Source organism: Eubalaena glacialis, chromosome 7 (assembly GCF_028564815.1).
Source record: "Eubalaena glacialis isolate mEubGla1 chromosome 7, mEubGla1.1.hap2.+ XY, whole genome shotgun sequence".
Lineage (NCBI taxonomy): Eukaryota > Metazoa > Chordata > Mammalia > Artiodactyla > Balaenidae > Eubalaena > Eubalaena glacialis.
In genome coordinates, this window is record NC_083722.1 from 75,092,214 (window position 1) to 75,119,832 (window position 27,619).

The following is a 27,619-nucleotide window of genomic DNA, read 5'->3' on the forward strand; positions in this document are numbered from 1 at the left end:
TTTGGCCACAAGTGGTATCCCAACCCAGACATAGTCGTGTTGGTCCAGGTGCTGGCACTGATGATCACCCTGCTGCCCCCTCTGCAGGATGCCTGTGCAGTACATCCTTGGTGAGTGGGACTTTCAGGGCCTCAGTCTGAAGATGGCGCCCCCAGTGTTCATCCCTCGGCCAGAAACGGAGGTAGGTGTGCCATCAGGACTGGGCAGGATGGGAATGAAGGGGGTTCAGGGCACCTGTCTTGTCCCAGACTTCCACCAGGGGGCGCTGGAGCCCCATGACTGCTGTCCTTTAGAGGCAGCGCCCTTCCTGGCTGGCTGAGTAGGTGGGGCCAAGAGGAAAGAGGTCTCCTGCTCGCCTCCTTGACTGTCCTCACTTCCCAAGCCACTGCCCCAGCCCTTAGGCTGGCAGTGGCTCAAGATGCCCCAACTAGTGCTGCCCACCAAGTACTCAACCGGTTCCTGTCATTTCGCTAGGAGCTGTCCCATGGGCCCATAGCCTACCCAACCCATGGGAAACAAGTGCCCTCCTCTTCCTCAGGAGGCATGGGCGAAGTGGAGAGGGCTCCAGCTGGACATCTGGAAGCCTGGTACAGCTTTGTGACCTTGGGTAGGTCACTGCCCCCCCCTGGGCCCAGATGATGAGAGGGTTGGGCCTCCAGACTAGGGAACTGGTTGGGACCTTTTACCTTTTACGTTCACTATCTAGTCAGGTAATCGCCTGTGTTTCTCAAATTACTAGGACTGGGAAGTGTGTGGTCCCAGCGTGCTGTCTGTAGGTGAGACACCCTAGTCTTGGGAGAAATGCGTCTATGGCTCTTCTTGGGCTTCCCCATGACCTTGTAGGTGGCAGGGCTGGGAGCCAGAGAGAGCAGAGCAGGTGGAGGGGTGTGTGGGTGGGGGCTGGTGGGCAAGCCAGACGGCACCAGGTTCTGAGAAGGGGTGTTTCCAGAAAGGCACACACATTCTTGGGAAGGATCAGGCCTCATCCACCTGCCCCAGCCAGGGACCCAGAGCCCCTTCTCACTTTCCCAGCCTCTTTCCCTCAGCCAAGAAACCCTCTGACCCCACTTGCTCCCTGCATCATGTGGTTGGGAGGCCAGGTCCTTGCCTTAATGCCCAGTGTCAGGGCAGGAACAGTAGGGAGTCTGAGACCTTGCTGAAGTCACAGGGCTGCCAAGGCAGGGAGCATGGGGGCAGCACTCAGACATCCTGTCTCCTGGGTCAGGGCCGCATACCTTACAAGGAGCTGAACCATCTGGGATTGGATGAGCTGGGATAGGTGCAGAGACCCAGAGCAGGATGTAGCCTGCTACCTGCAGACTTTTGGGAGGCCAACCTGTGGCCCCTCCAAGCATGCGACCTCTGGCCAGGAGGTCACTCACCATCCCCTGAGGCTGCCAAGGGTCAGGGCATGGGAGGGAAGCTACCACGATGACCTTTGAGTCCCCTCAGAGCTGACCTGGCACCAACCATGTGTTCCAGGGTTCTGAGTGTTGGGTGTGGACTTCCGGCTCCCATGTGGGGGCCCCCCCTTTCCTGGGTGGGTCTGGGCCAGGAGAGCAACTCTGCTATAAGGGGTGGGGGAGAGGAGGGAGGCTGCGGTTGGGAGGCCAGGTCCTCGCCTCACTGTACAGACATTTCTCAGAATTTGCCAGGTTGCCCCAATGTGAAGCCGCATTGGGGGGTGCCTTACCAAGAACTTGAGAGGACGTGGCCTGTGGTGGGGAGTGGGGAGAATTAGTGCAGGGGAGGGACCATGGTGCTTGCGTTCTCTCCATCCATTGAAGGGTGGTTTCTGATGATGGGTACAGAATTCTGAAATGCAAAGTTGTAGGTGGTGTGTGGCCTGACCAGTTGGGTTTTCTCTGGGGATGGGGAGGTGGCTCAGTCCCCGGCCTGGCAGTGTGTACAGTGGGAAAACTAAGGCTGGAAGTGTGAGCCATTCTTGCCCACCTTGGCGAGGTGAGGCTCTGTGAGGTGTGGGAGGCTCAGTGCCCTGTCTGTGATTAGCTTGAGGGAGGCAATGCTGCCTTCTTGGGGCTGCCTCATCAAGAATGTAATCCTAATGAGGGTCCTTATGGCACTCAGGTCCTGCTGAGGCCTTGCGCCAGCCTCTTGAGGGGTGTGGAGTCCTGTTGAGGCAGTGGCTCCAGGCAGAGCCGACAGCTGCCTGCTCTTTGCCTCCTTCCCACATTCCCCTCTGCTCCGACCTTGCAGTGTTCTTGGATTCTCCCCTTGTTCACCTGGGAAAAGTGCCCTGGGCCTGTGACCAGCTCGATTTTCAGCCTCCCCCAAGAAGCCACCAACTCTAGGCTGAGGAAGCTCTTTACTAGGTGAGGAAGAGAGTTTCTGGACTTGCTGGGAGTGGTCTCCATCCCTACCCACCCCCCCCAAAACCCGAAGTGGTCCTACAGCCAAGATGATCTTTCCCGTGATCTGGAGGGTAAGGGAGAGGCCAAGGGGCACTGGTGGCAGTGGGGGCCCAGTCTCTCATCTTCATGCCCTGCCCAGGGTAGCCATTCACACATGTGTTGTGTGTCTCTGAGGTCAGGATGTCTCTCTGAGGTGGCTGGCCAGTGTGGTTGACTAAGGGATCATTCTCCAGCCAGGGTAGATCTGTCTGTGGTCAGGAAACCAAGAGAAGTTCATGCCCCTGACAAGTTTCAGCTGGCCAGCTGGCCACTTAGTATGTGGCCTCGCCACTGTGACCGCAGGCTCCCAGCCACAGCCCTAGACTGCTGGCTCTGTGCTGGTCCCAATGCTGTGGGCGCAGCTTGCTGCCAGCACTCCAGTTCTCCAGTAGTGCCTGGTACAGGGCTGGTGGGAACGAGTGAGGGGAAGCCCTCTCTGGCTGGAGACGGGCTGTCTCACTCATAGGCAGTAGCTTGTTTGGTGCAGAAGGGGCTTGGAACAGAAAAGGTTGGACCCACTGGCCAAGTTCCACCTGCCTTGGACTTGCTACCCTGGGGACAGGTGAACTTTGCTCCCGGGTTGGGATGAAGGATGAAATACTTTTGGGGACTCAGCACTGAGCAGCTTATGTGGAAAATGAGTCTGAGTGATCTGGAGCCCTCTGCTCTATCGGGGCCTAACTGTTGACATTGGGGCTTGGGGGAAGCTGGGGGGTCTGAGGCTCAGGGTAGCTTCTTGTGGCCACTGAGGGCTTGCCCAGCACTTGGGAAGTAGCCAAGAGGCCGCTCTGTGGGCCAAGCCCTGCCCTTGTGGGACACGCCATGACGGGTTAGATTCCTGGTCTTCACGTCATGGAGCATTCAGTTTGGTGGGAGAAGCACACCCCATCCTAGACCTTAGGCCCATAGTGAGGAAGGTCATGGTAGAGAGAGCCTGGAGGAAGTAGATCTCTTTCAGATGAGGGAAACACCCACTTCCTGACTCCTCCCCTCGTTCCCTGAGCCAGCCCCGCCTGGAACCCCAGGAATCCTCAGCCTTTAGGGGGGCCTTTCCTGCCCTCATCCAAAGGGCAGGTCCCTTTGAGAAGGGACACACTGCCCTTTCCCTGCTCCATGCCTGGCTACTTGGGCCCCCACTCTACTGCTGTTTAGAAAGATTTTGGCCAAGGTGCAGCAGCGGCCCTCCACCCTCACCCTATATTGGTTTCCATGCACAGTCTTCAGGTGACAGATGGGTGGGTGAGACTTGAAACTCTGTTGTTTCTAAAGTGACAGTGTCTGAAAGTGTCCCCCTGCCACCAAAGCAGGTACGGTGCAGTTAGGCACCTCTTCCCATGCCATGCCCACTTACCCCATGCCCTGTGTGTGCCACAGTCCCCTTCAGATATGGGGCTCAGGTAGGGCTGTCATCCCCCTGCCCCTCCATGGAGGGAATTCCCTGTCCCTTTGACCTGGGAGCCTCTCTGGGGAGGCTGTGAGGAAGCTGGGGACACATTGGCCCCTGATTCTTGGCCACCATGAGCTGCAGGCCAGGTTCCCAGCGGGGTCTTGACCCCTGGGCCTCACTTTCTTCATGAGGGTCTAACAGATTAATACAGGGAAACCTCCAGAAGCAGGGCCAGGCACAAAGGGGATGGCCAGGGACCATTAAGTATGATTCTTAACATTGCTGTGAGCACAAAACAAGAGGATATCTGTAAAAGGATTAGCTGGGGCTTACTGAACACTTACCATGTACCAGGCATGAGATCAGTGCTTCATGAATGTGCTTCTGTTTAATCTCCACCTGCCCCCAATGAGGTGGGTTATTCTCAACTGTGCTCAAGTTTACAGATGGGGAAGCGGGGGCATGGAGAGGCAGTGTGACCTGCCCATGGCCCCAGCTGACAACGAAGTTCAGTCTGGCTTTAACCATCCCCCTTCTACATTCACACAGGGGCTAACTATGCTTGGGCCTCTGTGCCAGGACCCACAGGGGTCAGGTCAGCACCAACTCTGATCAAGATCTATCTACCTTGTAGGAGCTGGTTGAATGGGTGCTGGAGGAGGTGACCCAAGGGCCCCATGTGGTGGGAGCTCAAGGTGGCCCCCTCATCCTGGAGGTGGGCTGTGGATCAGGAGCCATTTCCCTCAGCCTGCTGAGCAAGCTCCCACAGGTGAGCCCCCTATGCATCCCTCCACCCCACCCTGGGTAGACTGTGACTGGCACTTACTGTCCTTCCTGCTGATCCCTCCCCAACCCACTCTGCTAGAATTACTTGAGAGGAAATGACCGAAAATAGGAGGAAGACAGAACTGCCCCAGCCCACCATGGTCACAGTCTTTAAGTCCTATCCCCTTCCATCTGGCCAGACCCTGGCCACAGAGGAAGAAAAGCTACTGAGTATTTCCCTCCTCTTCTAGCAGAGGGTTGGAAGAGGGCTCTGGTCCCCAGGCCTGGCCTTTCCGAACACCTTGTCTCCCATGTACCTTTTGTTTGTTCTTGCGGCAGAGCCGAGTCATTGCTGTGGACAAGGGAGAAGCCGCCATCTGCCTGGCCCATGAGAATGCTCAGAGGTAGGGGGGCTTGGGGGCAGAGGGTCAGGGTAGGGGGAGTCAGACTTTGGGGCCTGATCTCAACCTCTATCCAGGTATCAAACCCGCCGATGTCCACCCCCAAGAAGGAGGAGGCAGTGGGGGAGGCCTGGCGTAGGTCCCACAGGGTTACAAATGGACAGTGGACACCAGGTATCTTGCTGGTCCAAGAAGGGTTTATTCTCCCATTCTTTGTAGCCAAGGGTAGGAGTCTGTCCCCACCCCCGCCCCCACCCCCTCTCCCCCTCCCCATGCTCACCTTTACCTTCCTATCTCTCCAGGCTTCAGTTGCAGGACAGGATTCGGATCATCCCCTTCGATGTGACCTTAGGTACTTTCCCCACCCATCTTCCCTAGGTGGGGATCCTGGGTCCAGATGCTGATGGGTGGATGAAGCACTCTGCAGAGATGGAGGGAGGGCTTACACACACACACACACACACACATACACACACCCCACACACACCCCCCCCCCACACACACACCACACACACACACACACACACACACACACCCCTTCCCCACCCCCAATCCTTGCTGAGGACAGGCAAGTCCCTGTTGCCTCCTGGGCTGACCTGACCCATGAAGGGACCAGCCACAGGATCTTTCTTACCTTTCGTATCCCCCATAATTAATTAATTTAACTAGGGCTTGTTTGTTGTCAAGAAGTAAGCAGAAGCTCAAGAGAAAGCGTTTGGGACCAAAATACTTGAGTGTCTGCCCGCCCCCACCTGGCCCAGGCACAGCATGACTTGGCTGCATCCTTTACAGAGTGCCTTTGGAGTTCTGGCTCCAGCTCTGGCTCTATCACATGCCCACAGCATCCTTGAGCTTCATGTGCCCTCTCCATGGAGTGTGATACCTGGCACAGGGTGGGGCCAGTAAACAGAGCCACTAGGAATCAACTGAGGCCAGGCTTGCCCTCCATACACTCAGTCCATGTTGGCTATGAGGCAGTGTGGCAAGGCCAGCGGGGCGGCAGAGGACAGAGGCGCTTGCTTTGTCAGGCAGTCAGAGACGGCTGCCTGAAAGTGGCACTTGATCTGAGTCTTGCTTATTGAGGAGGTTTTTGATAGGAAGAAGAGAAGGCAAGGACACTCCAGGGGGAGAACTGCCGTGTCAGAGCGTACACACTCCCAGCCAGGCTGCTGGCTGGGGACACTGGACACTACTCTACAAGTTTAGTTTATTGGGTCCAGAGATAGGCCTAAGTTGTGGCTTGGGGAGAGGGATTACCCAAGGGACATAACAGTGCGTGGAGCTTCCACCCTTTACCTCCCATTCTCTGCTTTGTGTTCCCTTTGACCACAGAGGGGAGCTGGGCACATCTTCTACCCTGGGGCCCTGTGGACCTGGTCGTCAGCAACCCTCCCTACGTCTTCCACCGGGACATGGAGAAGCTGGCCCCTGAGATCCTCAGGTGTGGGGTAGACCAGGGAGGCCAGGCCTGAGAAGGCCTAGTGGGATGGGTCTGCCCTGGAGGACCATACTATCAGGAGGGATGGGGAGGCTGGGGGGCTGAACGGGGCAGTGGTGTTGAAAGAGAGGCTCACTCTGGAACCCACAGACCTACTTTGGTTCAGCATCTGCCTTCCCACTTAAGACCACTGAACCTCTCTGAGCCTCAGTTTCCTGCCTCTGAAAGGGGAGTGGTAGAGCTTTGCTGGGCCATGGGGAGGACTCACTAATGACTAAAATATCAGACTACAGTGTACAACACATAGAAGGTGCTCAGATGGGTGCATCATTTTCCAGAAGACTGAGGCCCAGAGAGGGAAGGGACCTTGTCCAAGGTTGTGTGGGGTCTTAGCAGGAAAGCTGGGACTAAGACTCAACTCCAGGCTTTGCACTGAGCCATCCTGTTCTCAAACGGCCTGAGAACCAGGGGTAGCCCAGCAGCCTCTGGATGAGGCAGTGGTAGTGAGTGTCAGGGTGCTGGCTTCCAAATTCCTGGCTCTCAGAAGTGGTCAGGGCCAGCTCTAGGCCTCCCCAAGCCAAGAATAGGAACATCCTTGTTGTGGGGAGACCCTCATGCCCTGGGGGTAGTCAGTCAATGGGATTCGCTGAGCATGCCCAGCACTGCCCGGTAGGGGGCTGCCTGTAGGAGGTAGGGGAATCGGAGCTGCCATCATTCGGGGTCCTCAGACTTTCTTCTCAGCCCAGAGTGTAAGTTCCACAGAGCCCTCTTTATGGAAGTCCTGGTCAGCTTCTCCATACTTTTCAGATACCCCATCCCAGGCCCTTAGCTCTCACTGTTTTCCCCTTCAGCTATGAAGATCCACTAGCCCTGGACGGTGGGGAGGAGGGCATGGACATCATTACCCACATCCTGGCCCTGGCACCTCGGCTCCTGAAAGACTCTGGGTATGGATGGGGTGTCTCCTGAGTCTGACCTCAACAGCCTCCTCCCCTCCCAGTATGTACTGGGCCTGCCCTGGGCGTCATTCTGCCTCCACCCTTCCCAGCTGGGACAACCCAGAAATGCAGGTCCAGCCCTGCCCAGCTGAGCTGACCCATTTCTCCCCCACCTAGAAGCATCTTCTTGGAAGTGGACTCAAGACACCCAGAGATCGTTGGCAGCTGGCTTCAGAGCCAGCCTGACCTGTCCCTCAATCTTGTGGCTGTGCGCAGGGACTTCTGTGGGAGGTGAGACTCTCCCCTCCCCCCAGTCCCCACAGCCATGCTGGTCCTTCCACTCATACTATCACAGCTCTGGCTGTGGGGCAAGCGTGCGGTTCCCACCCCCTGCTCATTCCCCAGGGCCCAGGCAGTAACTGGCCCCTTGTCCCTGTCTCCTTAGGCCCCGGTTCCTACATATCAGGAGGTGTGGGCCACAGCATGGTTGCCCTGTGGATGCCTGGCCAGGGCCCCAACTTGCCAGAGTGCCTGGCTGACATTTCTACCTGGAATGCTACTTGGAGGGAGGTGGATGGTGCCTTCCAGACCCCAGATGTTTGTGGCATTTCCCATGGCTCTGTGATTCTCCATGCTCTACGTTTCTAGGAGACTTGGGAGTAGGCACAACGGCGGGGGTGTCCTTCCTGGGCCAGCAAAGAGCAAGAGCACCCACAATCCAGCTTAGGAGCTCAGCAGACTGGATTCCCAGTCTGGCCCCATCATGTCAGTGTGGCCAAGGCAGGTTGCTGTGTCTCTGTGGGTGGAATTGCTCTAGGGGTGTTGGGAGATACGGCCAATAAAGTGGCGAGAGACCAGCAAGTGGTGATCTAATGTTTTGTTATTGTGATTTGTGGGTCCCCTGACCCCTTGCCCCTAGGCAGTGCTGGGGGTAAGAGCTTCCTTCTGCCTTAGCAGGGCTGGCTGGCAGGCCCCAGCTGGTGGTGTGGGGAGCAGTGTGGAGAAAGGCACATGGTTGCTTCTTCTGGCCTTGGAAGCCAAGGTACTTGGCACTGATCAGCTCCCTCCCAAGGGCTGGCGTAGCCCTTCAGTGGCCCAGGTGCACTCAACACACACTCCCCTAACTGGGCCTAAGCTCTGAGTACAGGAACCTCGTCTGAGCTTGAGCTTGGGGATGGCAGCCTACTTCCTGGTGGGGATGGGGCTGAGGGGCCTTGCACAGTTCTGGGGTCACATGTCCACATTCATTTAACTGAAAGCTTGAGCCAGTGAGGGGTGAACAGGGCTTGTGTTTACTTTTTATTCCTATAGTTTTGAGCTAAAACATTCCTTCCAAGCCTTGGGATTTCTGAAAACCCATCTGTCCCTGGTTGGAGCTGGGGAGAGTGAGAAGCTGAGACAGAGTGGGCACCAGGTTTTGACCTCCACCCTAGCTCTGGTCTGCAGGCTTGTGGCTGCCAGGAGGCCTAAAGGCCCTTCTGTCCATAGCGACAGGAAACCTCCAGGTTGGCAGATGCTGGTGTTAGCCTGCATCAGGGTGGGTCTCAAGGAACATGGCAGACTAGGCTGGCTCATTCTGTTGGTCTCCCCTCCCATTCCCCCAACCCAGCACTTTCAAGGGCCTGACCTGGTGATGCGGTGGCCAGAGGCAGTGTGTCTGGTGGACAGCATCCTCTGATGGAGCCAGGATGCTGGGTTCTAGAGCTCTGTCTTGCAGTGGGACCTTGGGCAGCTCCCTTCCCTGTGAGAAGCTGGCTCTTCTGGCTCCAAGGCCAGTGCAAGATGGCAGCCTCATTTTACTCTCAGTCAGTCAGGTAAAGTATGTAGCTGGTATTCAAGGGCCCACTCCCCAGGCAGGGACTCCACAAGAGAAGACATGGCCTGCCTGAGGTCCCATGATGGGAGGAGGACAAATGGAGATAGGAAGTTAGGTCCCTGCCTTGGGGGAGTCTGTATTGCTGGAGTCATACCTGGCCTGAGCTACTCCCTCGCTGTGGTTGGGGGTTGTATTTGTCTTAGCAGAGGCCACATTGCAGTTCCCAGGGCTACCGTATCCTGCTCCTTGCCCAGACCCAGCTGCATGGACCTCAGGCCGCCCATGGCTTCCTTTGAGGAGGAGCCAGGGACTCCCAGCCATGGCTGTTCCAAAAGGAACCTGGAAAGGTGGGGTGGGCTTTCAGAGCCCCCGTGTGCTCTCAGATCTCGGCCCGCCTCACCAGTATTGCCCTTCCTCTCCTCCTACCTGTGTCCTTGGGCTCTTGCTCTCTTCGTAGCATCTCAGGGTAGCTGCCCTGACCTAGCAGTCTGTTGCCTCCTTGTCTCACACCTCAACCACTGATGGCTTCCCTGATGGTCTCACCCTCCTGGCTTCAGGCCCATTACTGAGGAAGGGCCTTGGCAAGCATGTGGATATGGTTCCCCAATAGTACATAATAATGGGGAGTGACAGTGTAGGCGTAGTTGGGGTCACTGAAGCAGGAGGCACCCTTGGGGTCAACTTCCTCCCATGAGGCCTGACTCCCCTGAGAAAGAGGTGCAGGCCAAGTGGACTGGCAGGGCCAGGCTTCAAGCCTGCAGCCACTGGCTTGACTGGGACTTGGACGTTGAGCTCCAATGTTGGAGCCACACCAGCCTGGGTGCAGATCCTGGCATCTGCCCCTCACTAGGGTATGTCCTTGGGTAGATGACTTCAACTCTGTCAGCCTTGGCTTCTAAGTCTGAGAAATGGGACCAAGTGCTTTCTTTATCTTAATATGATGATTTTGAAGAGACCATGGGTTGCACCTTTCATGGGGCACTGTGACCGTTTTCACTGCTTGCCTTGGAGGGCAGACATAAGGAGGACCCTGTACCCTCATGTGTGTGTCTTGTGGTTGGCACCAACACGAGTCAGGCAGAGACATGGCAGTCTGGAAAGAAGGGAAGGCAGGGATTTCAGTCTCGGGCTCTTGACTTCTCTCTGCCCTCTGGTGATGGAGCCACCAAGAGGCTGGTAGCCTGGCAACCAGATCTCCCCTCAGTCCCTCCTTTCCCTCTTCACCAGGGCCTGAGTGCCCCAAGGTCCAGGCCAGAGCAGCCTGTGGCTCCAGCCCAGGGAAAGCCAGTCTCACCTGCCCTGTCTCCTCTTTCCTTACTGGGGCCAGAGCAGAGATGAGCTGCCTCCTTCAGCATGTGTCATGGAGCCCAGGAGACAGAACAGCAGGAGGATGTGGGACTGATGGTGGAGTCCAGGCTCTACAGGCCCCTGAGGTCTTGAGGGATGTGCCTACTGTCCACCCAGCCTCTGTCAGCTGGAGCCCCAAGCGTGGGCAGAGGGTGTAGGAGTCCCTGATGGATGTACTCTGGAAGAGCAATTACATCTCCTCTCCTGACAGTTGAGGAAACTGACACTTTGCCTCAAGTTGTATGCTTTTCCCAGCTGCCCATGGCTCTTTCCTTTGGGCCCATCTAGCTGCTTTATTGACATGTACACTTTCTGCTCTCCCCTAACCCCACCTGGACCCTGGGCCATTAACTTCTCCCAATCCCTCCTCTAAATCCTTGGCTGGCTCCCCATGACCTGAATGTGGTCTCCGTGTCCTGCAGAGTCCAGATCTGAAGAGGTAGGGGAGGATGACTATGGGAAGGGTCTTGGGGAGCCCTCCTAAAGCCTCATCAGTGCTCTGAGTAAGCTTCCATCAGAACAAAGTATTCCGCTGCTGACTGGCTTTGAGAACTGCTTTAACCTCTGCAGGCCAGCATGTCCCTTCCCATCCATCTTTGGATTCTTTCTTCCTCTGCCCTAGACTCCAACTTCCCTGCAGAACTCTCCATTCCTCAAACACCCCTCCTTCCCTTTGCCCAGGCTGTGCATTCATCAGAAATGCTCTTGCCCACCACTTGTAGTCCAGATAATCCTCTCCTTCAGGCTCCAACACAAATGCTCTCTCCTCTGGAACACCCATCTGACCTCTGGGTTCTCCCCACGAGACCCTAGCCCACTTCTTCCAGTAGCAATGACATTCTATCTCATGCATTTGGAAGCCTTCCTGTCTCTGTCTTCTCTCTGGGGTCCCATGTGGGTCTAGCATACCCTAAGCTCAGTAAATGTCCACCAGTAAGCCAACAGTATGCGTTTTCTAGAATGGAGCTGGAATTTCCCATGTGGCTCACATCGTACCTGACAGCAGCTCTCGCATATTCTGGTCAGCACGGAGAAGAAGCTACGAGGGCTTAGCCTCCCACCCGAGCCAGGCAGCTGTTCAAGTTGAGCCATAGCCACTTATTGGGCTACAGTGCACCTGATCTCTGCACAGTGGCCACGCCGAGTACAGGCTGTCCTGTCTGCAGCAGGGGCAGGCGCCAGGTTTCCTGGAGCTCTGGGCCCCGGCCAGCCCCCAGCCAGCCCCCAGCCAGCACTGGCCAGAACAGCAGCCTGATCCCCCCTCATGACACCCCAGTCCTAGGACAGGCCATCTGGGGGGGGATTGGGACTGGTAAAGCAATCTTCTCCCTCCTGTAGTAGGTAGAATAATGGCCCCAAAGATGCCCACGTCCTAATCCCATAAACCTGTGAATTTGTTACCTTACATGGCAAAAGGAACTTTGCAGATTTAAGGATTTTGAGATGGAAAGATTATCCTGGGTTATTCAGGTGGGCTCAATATAATCACAAGGGTCCTTATGAGAGGGAGGCAGGAGTGTCAGAGAAGGGGATGTGACGGTGGAAGCAGAGGTCAAAGTGATGCCATTGCTGGAGGAAGGACCATGAGCCACGGAATACAGACGGCCTCTAGAAGCTGGAAGAGGCAAGGGAATGGATTCTCCCCTAGAGCCTTAAGAAAGAATGCCAGCTTGCCAATATCTTAATTTTAGCCTCTTAAAACTGATTTTGGATTTCTGACTTCCAGAACTGTAAGATGATACATTTGTGTTGTTTAAAAACACTAAATTTGTGGTCATTTTGTTGTAGCAGCAATAGGACACTATTACGGATTTTGGTACCCGAAGTGAAGTGCTGCTCTAACAAATACCTAAAAATGGAAGTGGCTTTGGAATTGGAATTTGGAAATGGGCAGAGATTGAAAGATTTTGAGGTGCATGATAGATTGCCTTGAACACTTTTCCTCTGAGCAGTGAGGTGGGTGGGGATGGGAGTGGGAAACCCTTCACAACCTGGAGACCTGAGCTGCCCAGGCTCCCTAGAGCTGGCCCTTTCTTGGAGTGAGAGACTAGAAGACTGCCCAGGGTGGGACCCAGAGAAGCTGGCCCAGGCACTGGGAGCTGTGGGGAATGGAACTGGGATCAGGGGGAGAGAGCAAAGCTGGCCTCCATGGTCCATCTCCAGTGGTATGGGGGCCACCCAGGCCCTCAGAGGGGACCTCAGAGACTGGATCCGAGCCTGGTCCTGACTCCCATGGAGTCACGTGGCTGACCCAGCACCCCTGGAGTGTGTGATAATGAACAGGGTGTGAGGGTGAGCAGGTACTGTGCCTGAAATGAGCGCAGCAGACCCTGACTCCAAGATGAGCCCTCCATGTAAGCCATGGAGGTTTGGCTCCTTCCAGCCCCCAGGCAGTGCCCAGCTCGTGCTACAAGCCTGTGCTGGGCTGTGTGGCTGGGCTAGAAGTGGGTCATTCCTAGGATTCTCAGCTTCATGATCCCCAGAGCTGAAGTGGCTACCTGGAACCTTCAACCCTATCCCTGATGTCAGCCACGTTAGCCCAACTACAGCCTTGGGTGTGCGGGCAGATCTGGGTCTCATTTGAAGCCCTGATGGTAGTTGTGAGGAGAGCAGGGGTTCCTCTTTGCATCCCTCCCTGAGAGAACTGGTTATGCAGCCTGCCAAGGAACCTTTAGCATCTTTGGCCTCATAACCAGGAATCCGATGTGTAAGAGCTTCAAATTCTGGGACCACTCCCCTTCCAAGACACTCCTCTCAATCATCCTATAGGGAAACGGTGGGGAAAGGCCAGTTTTACAGTTCACGGAGTAGGAGAGGCAAGGGAAGCTTACCTCAGCCTCACTGGGAGCCCTGGACTGAGCTGGTTTCCACCTGGCCCTGGCCATGACTGAGCAGAGAGGTTGAGGTGGCTCAGAGCAGCTCTGCCCAGCAGAAGGCAGGCCTTGTCTGGTTGCTCCTTCTCAGAGGCTGGGGTCTCTCTCAGAGACTTTGCCTTTCAGAGCAAGGGATGCCACTGTATTGCCCCCTGCTGTGCTGCGTCTATAGCCCTCTCCTGGGGCATGCATCTAGGGGAATGGAGGGGTCAGGTCTCCCAGCCTACTGAGCCCCAGGAGCAGGTTATTGGGACTTCAAGCACCCACAAAGATCCTTGTGTGCAAATGAGAACATTAAGGCTCAGCAGACCAGGGCTGGGGCTCAAACCCAGGTCTCTTCTCTGCCTCCCAGCCTCCAGCCCTTTATCAGCTGCAGACCCCCAACCTGCCTTGCTTTCCAGGAATAGTCCTGTCTGCCATTCCTGGGAGTCAGTGTGAGGCCAAGCTACGTGGGCGAGTAGAGTGAACCCCGAGCTAGAGCTGCTTGGGCCTTGTTTGCCCTCAGACCTTGGAGCTGAGTGAAGTATCTGGGCAGCCCCCTGGGCCTTCCTCCTCCTCCTCCATCTCCTTGCCATCATTTCTTGAGCTCCTGCTGGGCACTGGGCCCCAGGCAGCTGCTTTACATTTATTGGTGTTAATCCTCACACAACCCCACAGACTGGGTTTTTAATCATCTCCGTGATGAGGAAACCAAGGCTCAGCAGGGTGCAGTCACGGATCAGGTCTCACCGCTGGATTGGAAGGGAGGGTGAGGCCACCATTGGTGCCCATTTGACTGGTCAGAGACTGAGGTCAGCATAGCTAGGTCCTGGGCTGCCCCCTGCAGAGCTTAGTGCAGAGGTCCACCTGGGCCTATGGATCCTCAGAGCAGGAGCAGGGGTTGCCGGGGTTGTTCCCAGAGGGCTTTCCAGAAGCCCAGTGCCTACCCTGGTGGGCCTTTCTCCTGGGGTGTGTGCAGCATAGGCTCAGGCCTCTGTCTCCCAAGCCCTACTATGTGCCAGGCCCTGGGTAGATGACACCAGTCAGAAGAGCTTGTAAAATATGGAGATTGAATGGTGCACCCTGAACCAAGTGCTTCTGGGATTATCTTATTCACTCTCAAGACATCCCATAAGGCAAAGTCAGTGAACCCTCCCATTTTACAGATGAGGAAACTAAAACTGGGAAAGGCTAAGGAACCTGCTTATATGCTGGCTGAACTGGGCTTCCAGTGCAAGCCGAATGACCCAGGGCCTGAGGCCTTGGTCATCACACCTGGCTTGAAGAGGGTAGGGTGCAGGACAGGGATAGAGCAGGCCCAGAGTGAGGACAGTCTGGGCAAAAGCCTGGATGCCTGAAGGCACTTGGAGAGGACTGTGTTGTGGCGAGGTGGTGGTCGTGGTGGGTGCCTTTGGATGAGCTCTGAATGCATTTCTGGGTACCAGAGCCTAATTTAAGGGTCTCAGGGTGAGTTACAGGGTCAGGTAGGCATTGAGGATATTCTCTAGCTGCCAGGAAGAGGGGACTGGGGTAGGAAGCTGCAACTGGGCCAGGATCTAGAAGCTGCTAGGGGCTATAGCAGTGGTATATAGCAATAGGCCTTCTGGAACAGAACCAACTCACAACCATTGCTGAGGGATTGGATGTAGGGTGAGGGGTGGCCAGGACCACGATAGGGCCCAGGGCTCTGACTGGAACCTGGGGGCCCTGGAGCCACCCTGAACTGGGCACTGGGGTACTAGGGACAGACAGCTTGAGAGAGTGGGGTGCCCGCAGGCCATCCCATAGGCAGTGTCAGGGGCAGTGGGCAGGGGTGTCTGGAGATCCAAATGTGACCATGTGGGGACATAACCTAGAGGCAGCCCTTTAGATGGAGTTGTGAAGACCACCCTCCCAGGCCTGAGCTCTGTCAACAACAGTAACTGGGCATCTCCATGTGTAATGGTGCCCCGTGCTACACACACTTCGTCATAAATCCTTGGTCTGCACGTGAGGGGAGCCTTCCTTGGCCCACTAGACAGATGAAGCAACTGAGACTTAACCAGTGCAACATCACACAAGCAGGAAGTAGCCATGCTGGGCTTTGAACCCAGTCCTCTGACATCCCAGCTGGAAGGGGAGTGAGCAGGCCACAGAGGCCAGCTGCAGCCCGGGCCCCCGATACCCAGCTGGGGTGCCCCCAGGGCTGACATGGGCTTCCAGGGCAAAGAGGAAAGTGGTGAGTCAAACAGAAAGCACCAGATGTGGAGTGAGCTTCCTCCCCTCCCAGCTGCCCGTGGCGCCTAACTTTCACACCCCACAGCAGAGGAGCCCATAGGGGAGGGGAGGGCAGTGAAAGTGGCTGCTGCTGAAAGGAGGCTCTGATGTACTCCGGATGTGGGGTGGGACTGACAGACACCCAGACTCTGGTTCCCTGCTGACAGGTGGGTGAGGAAAGTGAGTCCCCTCTCAGCATAAGGAGGTGTAAAGCCTGCCATATCAGGCGGAACATTTCAGGTCCCCAGGCCTGGGAGGTTCTGGGAGAGGGTGCAGGTGGATGTGCCTAAAACCCTTCTTGAAGGCATTCCACAGCTCAAGAACTGACCAGGGCTCCCCACTCTCTCTGCTTGCACAGAAATCCTCTGTCTCTTGTCATTCTGCCCAGCCCTCCTGCCCAGAGCCCTAGAGCTGTAGAGTTTGTTCTTTCAAACCAAGTTTCACGTGGAACTCAACTATGTAGTTTTTAAAAGATAAAAGCATCATTTTAAACATAAATGTATTTTATAAGTTCAAATTCTCAACACTTTCTTAGCATTAAGTCCATCAAGGTGAACAGCGATGAGCACTGACGTTTGAACTGGGGGCTAGGATGGGAGTTGCAGTCTTATGTCAGCCTCAGCGTTCAGTGTCTTTCAGTGTTTGGTTTTGGTGGCACAGGACCAAATGACCCCACCAAGTGATTCTCACAGATAAGTGGTTACAAATGGTAGCATGTTTCTGAAGGGCCCCTTGCAGTCTCTTTCATTTGCAGGGACAGCAGGAGAAGGCTTATGTCCAGCTCAGCACAAACCTGGTTCTCTGGACACATGGGTAGGATTCTAACGTATCATAGTTTGGTGTTGTGCCCATTTGAGTGTGTGTGTGCTTTTTTAAACTGGGCTTTTTCCAATAGTTAAAAATATGAATGAAAGAAAGAGGGAAAGAGAGAGGGGGAAAAAAGGAAAGGAGGACAGGAAGGGAGGGGAAGGAGAAAGAAGGAACTCACATGGGGTATCTGAGGATGCCCTCACTCAGGTTCTTGGTGAGGGCAGCCTCTGTCTCTCCTGGGAAGCCCACCCTGACTGCTCCACCCCTACCTGTCCAGGAGGTTCCAGTGCCTCCTCTCACTCAGCATCTGTCTCAGCAAGTGAATCTGGGCCACATACTTCTGAAAAGTCTGAGGAGTCCACGACTCCCTCCTGGCTCTGGTGTGGACCTTCCAGGTACTCAGTCCCTGGTTCTGGGGCAGGGAAGAAGGTCCCAAGGAGGGGACAGGGACTAGGGGCTTCCCCAGGCCCTATGTGGGATCTCCAGGGGTGGGAGAACTGGGGAACCCAGTGCCCCTGAGAGCCTGGGGTTTCTGTACCTTCATTTCTGGGAACTTGCTATGCTTTAGGAAGAGAGAAATGAGAAGCAAAACCCTAGGGCCCCAGCACCACCAACCCCCCTTCCTGTCTTCCTTCCGCTGAGTCATAGCCAAGAGCCCAGCACCTCTGCCTCCTTTGGGGCCATCTGGGTGGGGTGGAATTCAGAGTCATGTGAGGACACAGCATCTGGACAAGTCCTCTTTTCCTGCCAATATCTGTGAGGGACCCTGACTTGCTGAGGCCTGAAGCTACCTCCCAAGCTTGGAGAATGGGTGACTGAGGTCCTTAGTGTCCTGTCTCTCCCCCATCCCCAGCCCCACTGTTAACCTACAAGCATTGAGCACCAACTGTAAGCCAGGTGGGGTGGTTCAGATGGGGCCCTGTCCTTGAGGAACTCATGGATTTGGACATGGACTCCTCCTGACAGGCCCCTCATGACTGGCTGGGTCCTTAGGCTTGTTCTGGTCAGCAGTGGGGAGCCAGGCCACATCACACATGCCCATCATAGAGACCTGCACACCCCTACACAGGTACCCATAGATATGTGCACGTGCACAGGTGTGGGACTTGAGCATGTGGGTCCATGTCCATGATCACAGGTGTGTCCACACAGGGCTTCCATTGGATGGGGGAGCTCCAGGCTCTGGGAACCAGGTCAGGACCTTGTGTGTGTGGCCTCTGTGAGGGGCCCCAGGTTGCTGAGGGCCGAGGCTGTCTTCCATACTTGGAGAAGGGGTGACTGAGGTTCTTATGAGGTATCACCCTGTCTTGGAGGCCCAACTACTGTCTCTGAGTTATGGGAGCCCATGGGAGCTTGAGTACTGTGCCCCCATTTCATGGAAAAGAAAGCTGAAGCCCAGAGAGGGCCCATGACTTGCCCAGGGTCACACAGCAAGTTAGGGGAGATCTGGGAGGGGAATGGGCCAGACCTAGGCACCTGTCCACATCCCTGACCTTTCTGGTCTGGCATTTGGGGCTTGGCAATCCCTGATGACCACACTGCATCAAACTCTGGGTTGATTCTCCCAGAAAACCCACCTAGGGACCAACCACAGGGTCCTCCCAAGCCTTGCCATTCCTAGGAATTTCCCCCACACTACACCTTTGCTTGGGCTGTCCTAGCTGCCTGGAATGCCCTCTCCCTCTCAATCTCTGTCTATCTCTCTCTGATTCCGCAAATAAAATCCAAACTTCCAAATTCTTTTTAAATGGTTTCTATACCTTCTTTGACGCCCTGGAACTTTCCCCTGCCTCTAGCCTCCCTCAGCCTCTGTCCCCCTCACTCCCACCCATTTTGCACCCATCTACTAAACATAAAATTGACCCCTAGAGCCCTAGGCTGGGTGTGAAGGGTCCTTAGAGGCTGAGACAGTGGAAGCCACACCCAGGCCAGCCCAGCCCTCCAGACTTTGCCAGGCACTGGGGTGGGCCCTGGAGCTAGGAGAGGAAACCGAACCTCTGCTAGGCCTCACCATCTGCCCCCAACTCTTCTCCTTCCCTGAAGGCCCAGAAGCCTGGAGCACTGTACTCTAGGCAAGATTGATCCCTCGGAGTTTACCATTCCAGCTTTTGTTTATTCCCCCACACCCTGAGTACCCCCTCAACTGGGGGCTAGGCCTGTGTTTGGTGGGGTGGAGGGTGGGGGTTGAACAAAGAGTAGAGAAACCTCAGATTTGTTGGGTGCCGCCCTTTCATTGAATGGCCCTGGACAAAGCTGTCTGCTCCTTTCCAGAGCTCTTCCCTTCCACTTGGTCTCAGGAGGCAGGCAGGGAGTCTGCCTTTGCCCCATGAGGCACTGAGCCCCATCACTGCCTGGCTATCCCCTCACTCCCCTACACCCCTAACTGGGAGCCTAAGGTTAATTGTCAGGCCTACCCTTGGTGCTAGAGTATGAAGGAAAAATTGACAGAGACACTGCCCATAAGGAGTTCATGGCCTAGTGGAGAACAGAGGCAAGTAAACAGGTCCTTATCCTTGGCCCATGTGGCATGCATTTGATCACTGTCTGCTCGGCACTGTGCCAGGGACTGGGCATGGGCAGTATTCAGATAAGGCCCTGCTCACATGGAGCATATCCCTTCCCACTCAGGTTCCCACACAGCAGTTGCAGTGCTCAGCTTGAGGCTTTCTCTATGGCAAAGGCCAGCTTGGTAGGTGAAATGGGCAGGGAGTTCACCCCCTGGAGCAGCGCTAAGCCAGTGAAGAGTGGGAGTTGGTGGATACACATCCCAGCTTCCTTACCTCTCGGGTAGGACAACCCTGATGTGTGTTCTACACTATCTCTCAACCGAGGACTGACCTCAGTTGCCCACAGAGAGAGCACACTCATTAACACACCTGTTTTGGCTTCCTTTCCTTTCCTGTCTCACTTCCCCTGTCCTCTATATCAGGAACTGGGAAGGCTCTGAGATTTCACCCAACTCAAAAGCTAACAAGTTGCCATATTCCCGAGGATGTTGGCTGAAGACACAGATTCCTGCTTGAGAAACAAAGGTCAGTTTACTTTCCACAGTAACAGTAGACAGAGTATCAGCATTTTCTTGTACCACTTCCCTGAACCCCAATTCCTGCAGAGTGACCCAATAAGGGCCAGATGATGCCTGCGCATGCAGTGGGTTGACAGGAGAGGAACCCTGAGATCAGGGAACCCAAATCTTTTATAATAGACTATAAACAAACCTGCCCACCCTTCACTCCAGAGGCAGATATTATCTTTATTATACTGGACAGTAAACAAATCTGCCTTTTTCCCTGGAGGGAGACGCTATCTCTATCTTCTAAGGCTGTTCACTGGAATAATCACCCTTTTTGAAAGTATTGTTCGGAACAAGGGCAGTCAGTGCCTCTACCAGCAAGTGTACAGAAATGGGAGATAACCAGGAAAAATTGCCTCCCTATCCTCTACTGGTGCTTCTTGACATCACCTCTGAAATAAGCTGTTTGTGTTTGGATCCTTGTCCCTGAGCCTGCCTCTGGGGGAAACCCTCCAAGACTTGGAAGATGACACTAAATGGGCAGTAATGGATTTCTGGCTTGGCTCTCATTTCTCCAGACCTGTCCTGCAAGTAATGCAGGGGAGCCACATGAAGGAAGAAGTTTCCTTACCCAGAATCGATACTGTTGTGACTCTTAGGGAGGTGCTCTAAAAGACTCTTAGGGTGTGATTTTTTCATGTTTAAATATTTAGTCCATCTAGAATTATTGAGATTTCCCTGTGTGAGGTAGACATTGGACTTCATTTTTTTCCCAAATCAATATCAATTATTGGATTGATATTGGATCAATATCATTTATTGGACATTGTGCCTGGTCTGTCACCACTCTCTTCTAAGCTGCTTGGAGGCTGTTATTTAGAATGTATCACAAGCACACAAATGATCAATTCACAATAAATGGACTAAAGAACGCATGGGCATCACCATCACTGGGGATTTGACACTCAGCGCTGGCACAATGTGAGACAAACCCAACACCCACTCGTGATGATACCATTGAGACCCCAGGGAAATGCAGGGAGGCTGTGAACCAGCCTTAGAGTTCGCAGGGGATTTGAACACGAATTGGGAAGGTTTCTTTCTATAAAAATATTTAACAGTTAATAAAAATTTCAAAAAGTTGAATAAAATTTTAGTTTAAATCTTTTTGACTTAAATTTTTATATTAGTTCATTATAACTTATAGTTTGTATTTTGCCTTTTAATTTTACTAATTTTGATTATTTAAAAAATAACTTTTTGGAATGTATTTTAAATACTTTCAATTTCTAATATTTTAAATTTAACTCATATTTTTGTGCTCTTTGAATATAATATTTTATTTTAGTCTTTTAAATCATTATTGCCAATAGGATAGTAATTATGTGAAAATCTTGACTATAACAACATAATCAATAGTTTTACTGGAATCAAAGCAAGAACAGTGAATGTTACAGAATAAGTATATAATACCTTATGAATTAGGCATGTCTGTATCTTCTTACTCACTATCAGTGAACACCTGAACATGAGCAATAATCATTAAATTCAATCATCTTTGATATCTGACTTTCTGATATTTTTATGACTTTCAGACATACAAAAACCACAGGTTTACAGATTTTTTATTGTTATGAAAGTTTACTTGTTGAGTAGGAGGATAGAACGTGTTTTATTAGCAGTTTGTAGCTTGATTTATGATTTTAGATATTTAGATTCTGTAGTGTGGGCCTCCATTTGTCCTTTTGCCCGGAGCACTGCAAATGTCAGGGCCTGTGCTCCAGTGGGAAGAGCAGATGTGTCCATAGTTCTTCCTGTTGCAATAAGGGCCAAAGATAGAGTGCTTCTGGGGCTCTTGTCTACTTGGGCCTATGGTCAAGGGGGAGCCGGAGGGGTGGATTGGGACCAGGGAGGAGACCCGAAGGAGAAAAATCACCAAACATATTTACTCCTCACCATGATTCTGTAAGGTAAGAAGTCATGACTGGCTCAAGTCATGCAGAGTGCCTGGCTCTGGAGCCACCTATATAGAGCAGGGCACCAGTGTCCTCTGCAAACCCAGTACGTGCCACCCAGCAGCTCTTCCCACTCAGGTTGGGTGGTTCCAGGTCCAGTCCTCCCATGGTATCTTCCCAGTCAAGGCCAGCCTGACCTGGGTGCAGGCACCAGGGCCGCTAAGTGGTGGAGAATGCAGCACTACACTGCCAGCTGCCTCAGGTAGCCCCAGAGAACCAGCACTCCAAAGCGCAAGCATAATGGTGAACTGTGTCCCTAGGGTGCCCCACCATCCTCCTGCAGGGGTCAAAGGGCCTCTCTGTCACAACCCTGCCTCACAGCCCCTGCCTGGGCACTGAGTCTCAGCCCTTCTCAACCCCAGGACTGGCCTCTGGAGGATGGGCTGGGGGCCCCATCTCTGTGACATGTCGGGGGTGGGTGGGTAGCAGGCTTGGAGCTGTGCTCAGTGAGAGCCAAGGAGTGACCTGAGGGCATGAGGGGAGAGGCAAATCCCTGCCCACACCTCTGTCCAGCCTTACCCAGGGAGGGTTCTCCATTCTTCTGAGGGCAAACTGGTCCTGAGTGGTTAAAAGACTGCCCCAAGGTCACCCAGCTAGAGAGGGAGGCCCTTATTTCCCCTCTCTGCCTGTCTAGACATGCCCCCCAGCACCCCTTCAAGACCCCTGCTGTCCCCAGGACCCTTTGATGGGAACACTCATGGCTACTCCCTCGAAGTGTGACTAGGTCCCAACCCAGTCCCAGAACCAGGTCACAACCTGCACAGCTGTCCTGGGGGCCCTGCAGCTTCTCCTCTTCATTCTCTAAGTAGGGAAACTGAGTCTCCAACAGGCCAGATGTATGCTCAAGACTGCACAGCTGGGCACTGGTGCTAGGACCATACCAGGTGGCCTGATGCTGAGGCTGGGACCTGTACCCCAGCTGTGGGACAGGGATCTGAGGGGAAAGACCCTGTAGGAAAAGCCTGGCCTGAAGGAGAGACAGAAGTCCTGGCCAGAGGTTTCCCATTCATCAGCAAGGGACTCAGTGAGCAGGGCCTGGCACTGCTGATCCCACCTTGCTCGCCCTCCTCCTCCCCCTTAGCCTTCGTAGCCCTGACCGCTCACCAGCCTGGGCAGTACATTTGCACCTAACATCCCACTTTCACCTGTGCCCCCTCACCTGCCTATTGCCCCTCCTCCCAGGCACGCACGCCCCCCCTTTTCCCTATTGTTTCTGGTTTTCCACTCTGTGCCTATCCCTGGGCTGGATGTTGGGTACCACAGAGGTTGTGCCAGACCTGGGCCTGTCCTGGCAGAGCCCTTAGAGGGACCCTGCAGACTCAGTGCTGAGACAGGGGAGTCTAAGGAGGCACCCGCAGTCAGGGAGGGCTTCCTGGAGGCAAGGACCCCAGCTGTGGCCTCAGCTCCCCCTCCCCCTCACCTAGGTCACTGCCCCTCCTCTGAGCCTCTCTCCCTGGAGTGGCCAGCGGGTTCCAGGAAGCGTCCCCTCGCTCTGCAGTGCCGATTCCAAGAACTGCGGCTCCTGGCAGCGCTTGCTCAGGATCCTTTCCTAGAACATAGGCCTCGCCCCACCCAGGCTGCTGGGGTCTCATTGGGCAGCTGGCAAAGGGAATGAAGGAGGGGGTGCCCTGGGCGGGGGCCTCTGTAGAGTCCAGACGCTGGGAGGTGGGCCTAGGCTGTCAGCCCAGAGAGGGTGGCCACACTAGGGTCGGGGGGCAGGAGGTCAATGTGTGTGAAGGCACTTTGACTCCCAGTCAGCTAGGGGGCGGGGTAGGCCCAGTGAGTTCAGGTCACAGCCTCCCTGAACACACAGGAGGCTCACCCCTTGGACCCAGAACTTGGGCTCAGCTTGCTACACTCCATCCTCGATCCCCCGACCCCCATCCCAGGGTCCCATCTCATAGGCAAATGACACAAGCCTTACTCTGGCCTCAGAGCAGGCCTTCATCAGATAACCTCCAGAGGTATAGACCAGGGGACGGGAGTGGCAGGTTCTGAGCAGTGAAGGGGGGATGGGACAGTCGGTCCTTGGAAGGACATGACACCTGTATTATTAATCTTCTTATAATTTCACCTTGCCTGATTATGACAGAGGAAGTCACCCCATCCGACACCCTCAGCAAGGTGGGTGGGGGTTGGGGGTGACAGGCCCTGATTCATGGGCAAGGACAGGGCCCAACTTCCTTCAAGGTCACTGGGCCTCCCACTCTGGGGCGTGTCCTCCACCCCTGCCACCTCTGAGCTGGCACCAGGCCTGCCCACCCGTCTGGGACCTGCCAGATCATGTTGAGCAACCAGTTCCTGAGAAGCGTTGAAGGCTGTTTGGTTTAAAATTAACTCCCCCACTACCCCTCCCCTGCCTGCAGGCCTCCTCCGAGTTCTTGGAAGAGGCGCTCTGCTCTTTCTTCCTGGGAAGAGGCCTCTAGCCACAGCTGCTGCGATTCCAGCAAAAACACCTCACCCAGTGTGGGGGTGGGGGGTACCCATTCCACGCCTTCTCTGCCCTCTAGTTCTCTGCCCTCCGTGAGGCCCAGGGATACTCCTGGAGCCTAGCATGCCCCAGTTCACCCACTGAGACCCAGAGGAGAAAGGGGGTGACTGTCAAGGTGCTAAGAGCAGGTGCTACTGCCCCAAAGCCCACAGCCCCCCAGTCAGGCACCTGCTGGCTCTGAAGAGAAAAAGGGCTATAGAGACCCAGTCTGAGCACCTCTGGGGTAGAGAGAGTGTGAGCTGATCGCACTGACAGCAAACCCAGGACTTTGGTCTACTTTAAGACATGTATGGCTCAGAGAGATAAAGCAATCTGCCCAGGATCACCCAGCTTTGCCTGCCTAAGCTCAGCCTGCCCACTAGATGCCAGGCTGACAACACTGACCTCGCAAGGATGCCCAGAGGCCAGACCCCGCAGGCACTCACACTGGCATTAGAGCTCTCTTTTTCTCTTACCCACACTCCTCTAACTGCTCCGGAAACCCATCTCCTTCTGGATAAGCCTTCATTTTCTAGTGTTTCCTTGGGCTCCATGTTTCTATGGCTTTGGAGAAAAGGTTTCCTGAGAACCTGCTCTCCTAACAACTCCTCCTCCCATGGCCATCTACCCAAAGGAGCTGAGAAATACAAAGGAATGTTGGCCAAGTGGAAAGGTCAACACACACACACACACACACATTGATGTTGCTCAGAAGTAGGGCTGGTGGGGGTGGGGAGGGGAGAAGTGCTTCTTAGGAGAAGGCTGAGAGGCGAGAAGCACTTTTAAAAACAAAGCTTTGGCCCAACCCAAACTATGAGTGAAATCCTCACCCCTGATGGAGGAGGAGCCCGGCTCTGGTGACAGGAAGGGCCCAGTCTGGCTCATCGGTGCTGGGTGTGGGGAGTCCCTGGAACAGGGCTGTCCCTAGTGGGGACTGTGCAGTGAAACAGTCCTAGAGGACTGCCTGGAGGAGTTGTGGCCATCCCAATTTCCCTCAGCCCTCAGAGGCCACTTCTTGCACTCTGGGCCCTGCCTGCTTCAACCAGGCCTGAGTCATGGAAGCAACTGTCTTTCCATTGAGCATAAAGCTTTGGCCACACAAAAAGGCTCCTCCTGCTTTGGGCCTGCCACATCTCCTGCTCAGAGATGAGCATCAGCTTCTACTCACCCCATATTCCCCCAAAACCAGGCACAGCCACTCTCCAACCCCCCTGTGGCAGGGCACTTCCACTATCTCTGTTAGACAGATGGGGAAACTGGGACTTCCCTGACAGTCCAGTGGTTAAGACTCCATGCTTCCAATGCAGGGGACGTGGGTTCGATCCCTGGTCGGGGAACTAAGATACCACATGCCATGTGGAGTGGACAGAAGAAGAAAGAAAAAAAAAAGAGCTCTTGGCTGTTTGCGCTCCAAGGAGGAGCTGTGGAGGAGGCAGCTGCTTGGCCGGGGAAAGAGGGAGCCAGAGCCCACCTCACCTGCGACGCAGCAAAAAAAAGACATGGGGAAACTGAGGCTCCAAGAGGTTAAACCATTCGCTTAAGATCCTACAGTGGTTTTGGAGGGGCTGAAATTTGAACTCTGCCTGAGTTCTTTCCACTTGGCTAATTTGCCTCTTCAAAGACATCCCCGGGAGACTTTCATGGGAAGCATGGTGGTATGTGTGAGAGAGAGAGAAATTTAGTCAAAGAATGGCTGTTTTGAATTTATTATGGAAAGTATGTTTTCTCCTCCCCAGGCTGGAGAGACCTGGGAAAAGTCAGTCTCCAGGGAGATTCCCTAGGATGCATTGGGTGCCCAACACAGCCATGAATAAATGCAGGAGAAGTTAAGGAAGACTTCTCAGAAAAGGAGCATTTGAGTTGGACTTTGAAGGGTGAGTAAGAGTTTGCCCTGGCAGAACTGAGGAAGAGGACATTCCAGGATGAATGATATCCTGGTATGTGGAGGGCTGTTTGGAGGGAAGCAGAATGAAATGGCTTGTTGGCAGTTTGGGAATCCATGTCTTGGAGCCTGGGGTAAGGCACAGGCAAGATATGAGGGGAGCCTGTGAATATCACTAAATGAGGAAGGCAGGACAAGTTTGGGTTTGCAAGCCCCTCACTCTGGAGATGGTGGTAGGGCTGAGGGGGCCAGTGAGGAGGCCATCAGGATGGTCCAGTCAGGTTAGTGAGTAAGGCTAGATCTGGGCAAGGCAGCCATGGGGAGCAGCAGGAGAGCAGCTTGAGAAGGACCAGGGGCAAGGTAGACGGACGTGGAGATCAACAGGTGGGGGGTGCATGTGGGGGTTGTGGAGGCATGTCTAGGGGACAGCGAAGAGTCCAGGTCTGGACAGGGGGAGTCTGGAGGGCCTTGAACCAGGCTGTCCATGCTCCTAGTCAGAAGGCAGCAGACTCAAGTTCAAGAGTTCTAGGGTGAGGGGGACAGGCCCTGGCCTGGGATTCAAAGCCCTGGGCTCCAGCCCCGTATGGCCACTTCCTCTCTGGGTGACTGTGGACAAGTTACCCTGACTCTCTGGGTCTCAGGCTTGCAGCTTTGAAATGGGACAGACCCAGAGGTGCTACCCAGCTCACCTCCCTCACCTGTGACTCACCTCTGAGGGCATAGACCACTGAGGGCGTGGAGAGTAACAGGCCTGAGGGAGACCCATCCCCCAAGGGTAGCAGATGGCCTAGTCTCTACTGGAGCTGCAAGGGAAGTTGCTAGAAGGTTAGGCTGGTCTAGCCTCCACCCCAGCCCATGCAGAGACCAGACAAAGGGTCTATTTACCACGACTGGAACCCAAGGCCTTGGTTGGCAAATGACGCCTGAAGGTGGAGGGCTGGGCTGGCAGGGCAGCATCAAAGCTGGTGGGGTGAGGGGCTGCTTATAGCTCCAGAGAGTTCCAGCCAGCTCCCCTGCAGCTCCCATGGGGACCTCAGGGGACATCAACACTTGTCCGGGGACTTCCCTGGTGGTCCAGTGGTAGAGAATTCGCCTTCCAATGCAGGGGACGCAGGTTTTATCCCTGGTGGGGGAACTAAGATCCCATGTGCCATGGGGCAACTAAGCCCACATGCCACAACTACTGAGCCTGTGCGCCTCAACTAGAGAGCCCACGTGCCGCAACTATAGAGCCCACGCACTCTGGAGCCTGCGCGCCACAACTACAGAGCCCACGTGCCCTGGAGCCTGCGCGCCACAACTAGAGAGAAGCCCGTGAGCTGCAACGAAGAGCCTGCATGCTGCAATGGAGAGCCTGCGTGCCGCAATGATGATCCCACATGCTGCAATTAAGACCCAACGCAGCCAAAAAAAAAAAAACCCTGCCCTGCTCACCTCTCAAATGGGATTAAAACAAGGGACAAGGAATAGTTACAGTGACAGCTGCAGCAGCTGCCAGGTTGAACCCTCTCAGGCTCTCCTCAGTATCAACTTATAAATCCTCCTGGGCCCCCCATGTCCCCTCTGAGAGACGTGCTGTCACTCTCCCCATTTCACAGCTAAGGAATCTTCTGAGGTTCAGTGAGGCTGAGGGAAACAGCCCCCCCCCAAACCAAGTGTACAGCACATAATCCAGACTGGAGGGGAGGTGGGAGTAAAACCAGGGTTGGAGGGACATGCTAGCCAGGAGTAAACCTCCAGGGACCTCCTGTCTTAAGTATCAGATGTGGGAGCCCCAGCCTGCTGCCCCAGAGTGACCATTGGAATGGCCCCTTGGGT

At 54.6% G+C, this 27,619-nt stretch overlaps 1 protein-coding gene across 8 annotated transcripts in view; it reads left to right on the forward strand.

The window, feature by feature from the left end:
* The window catches only part of HEMK1 (HemK methyltransferase family member 1), a 34,304-nt gene that overhangs the window by 2,574 nt on the left and 4,111 nt on the right, over positions 1-27,619 (forward strand). For 2 of the 8 annotated variants that reach the window (XM_061196886.1, XM_061196893.1), the window contains 8 exons: positions 88-181; positions 4,433-4,567; positions 4,903-4,967; positions 5,267-5,316; positions 6,297-6,405; positions 7,254-7,349; positions 7,518-7,631; positions 7,786-8,208. In XM_061196886.1, the coding sequence (XP_061052869.1) occupies positions 88-181; positions 4,433-4,567; positions 4,903-4,967; positions 5,267-5,316; positions 6,297-6,405; positions 7,254-7,349; positions 7,518-7,631; positions 7,786-7,879 (757 nt within the window). In that variant the 3' untranslated portion in view covers positions 7,880-8,208. Of the gene's footprint in view, positions 1-87; positions 182-4,432; positions 4,568-4,902; positions 4,968-5,041; positions 5,139-5,266; positions 5,317-6,288; positions 6,406-7,253; positions 7,402-7,517; positions 7,632-7,785; positions 8,209-19,350; positions 20,502-25,655; positions 25,794-27,619 lie in introns of those variants that run through there. The other 6 variants (XR_009701608.1, XM_061196889.1, XR_009701609.1 and 3 more) reach the window with 6 other exon arrangements.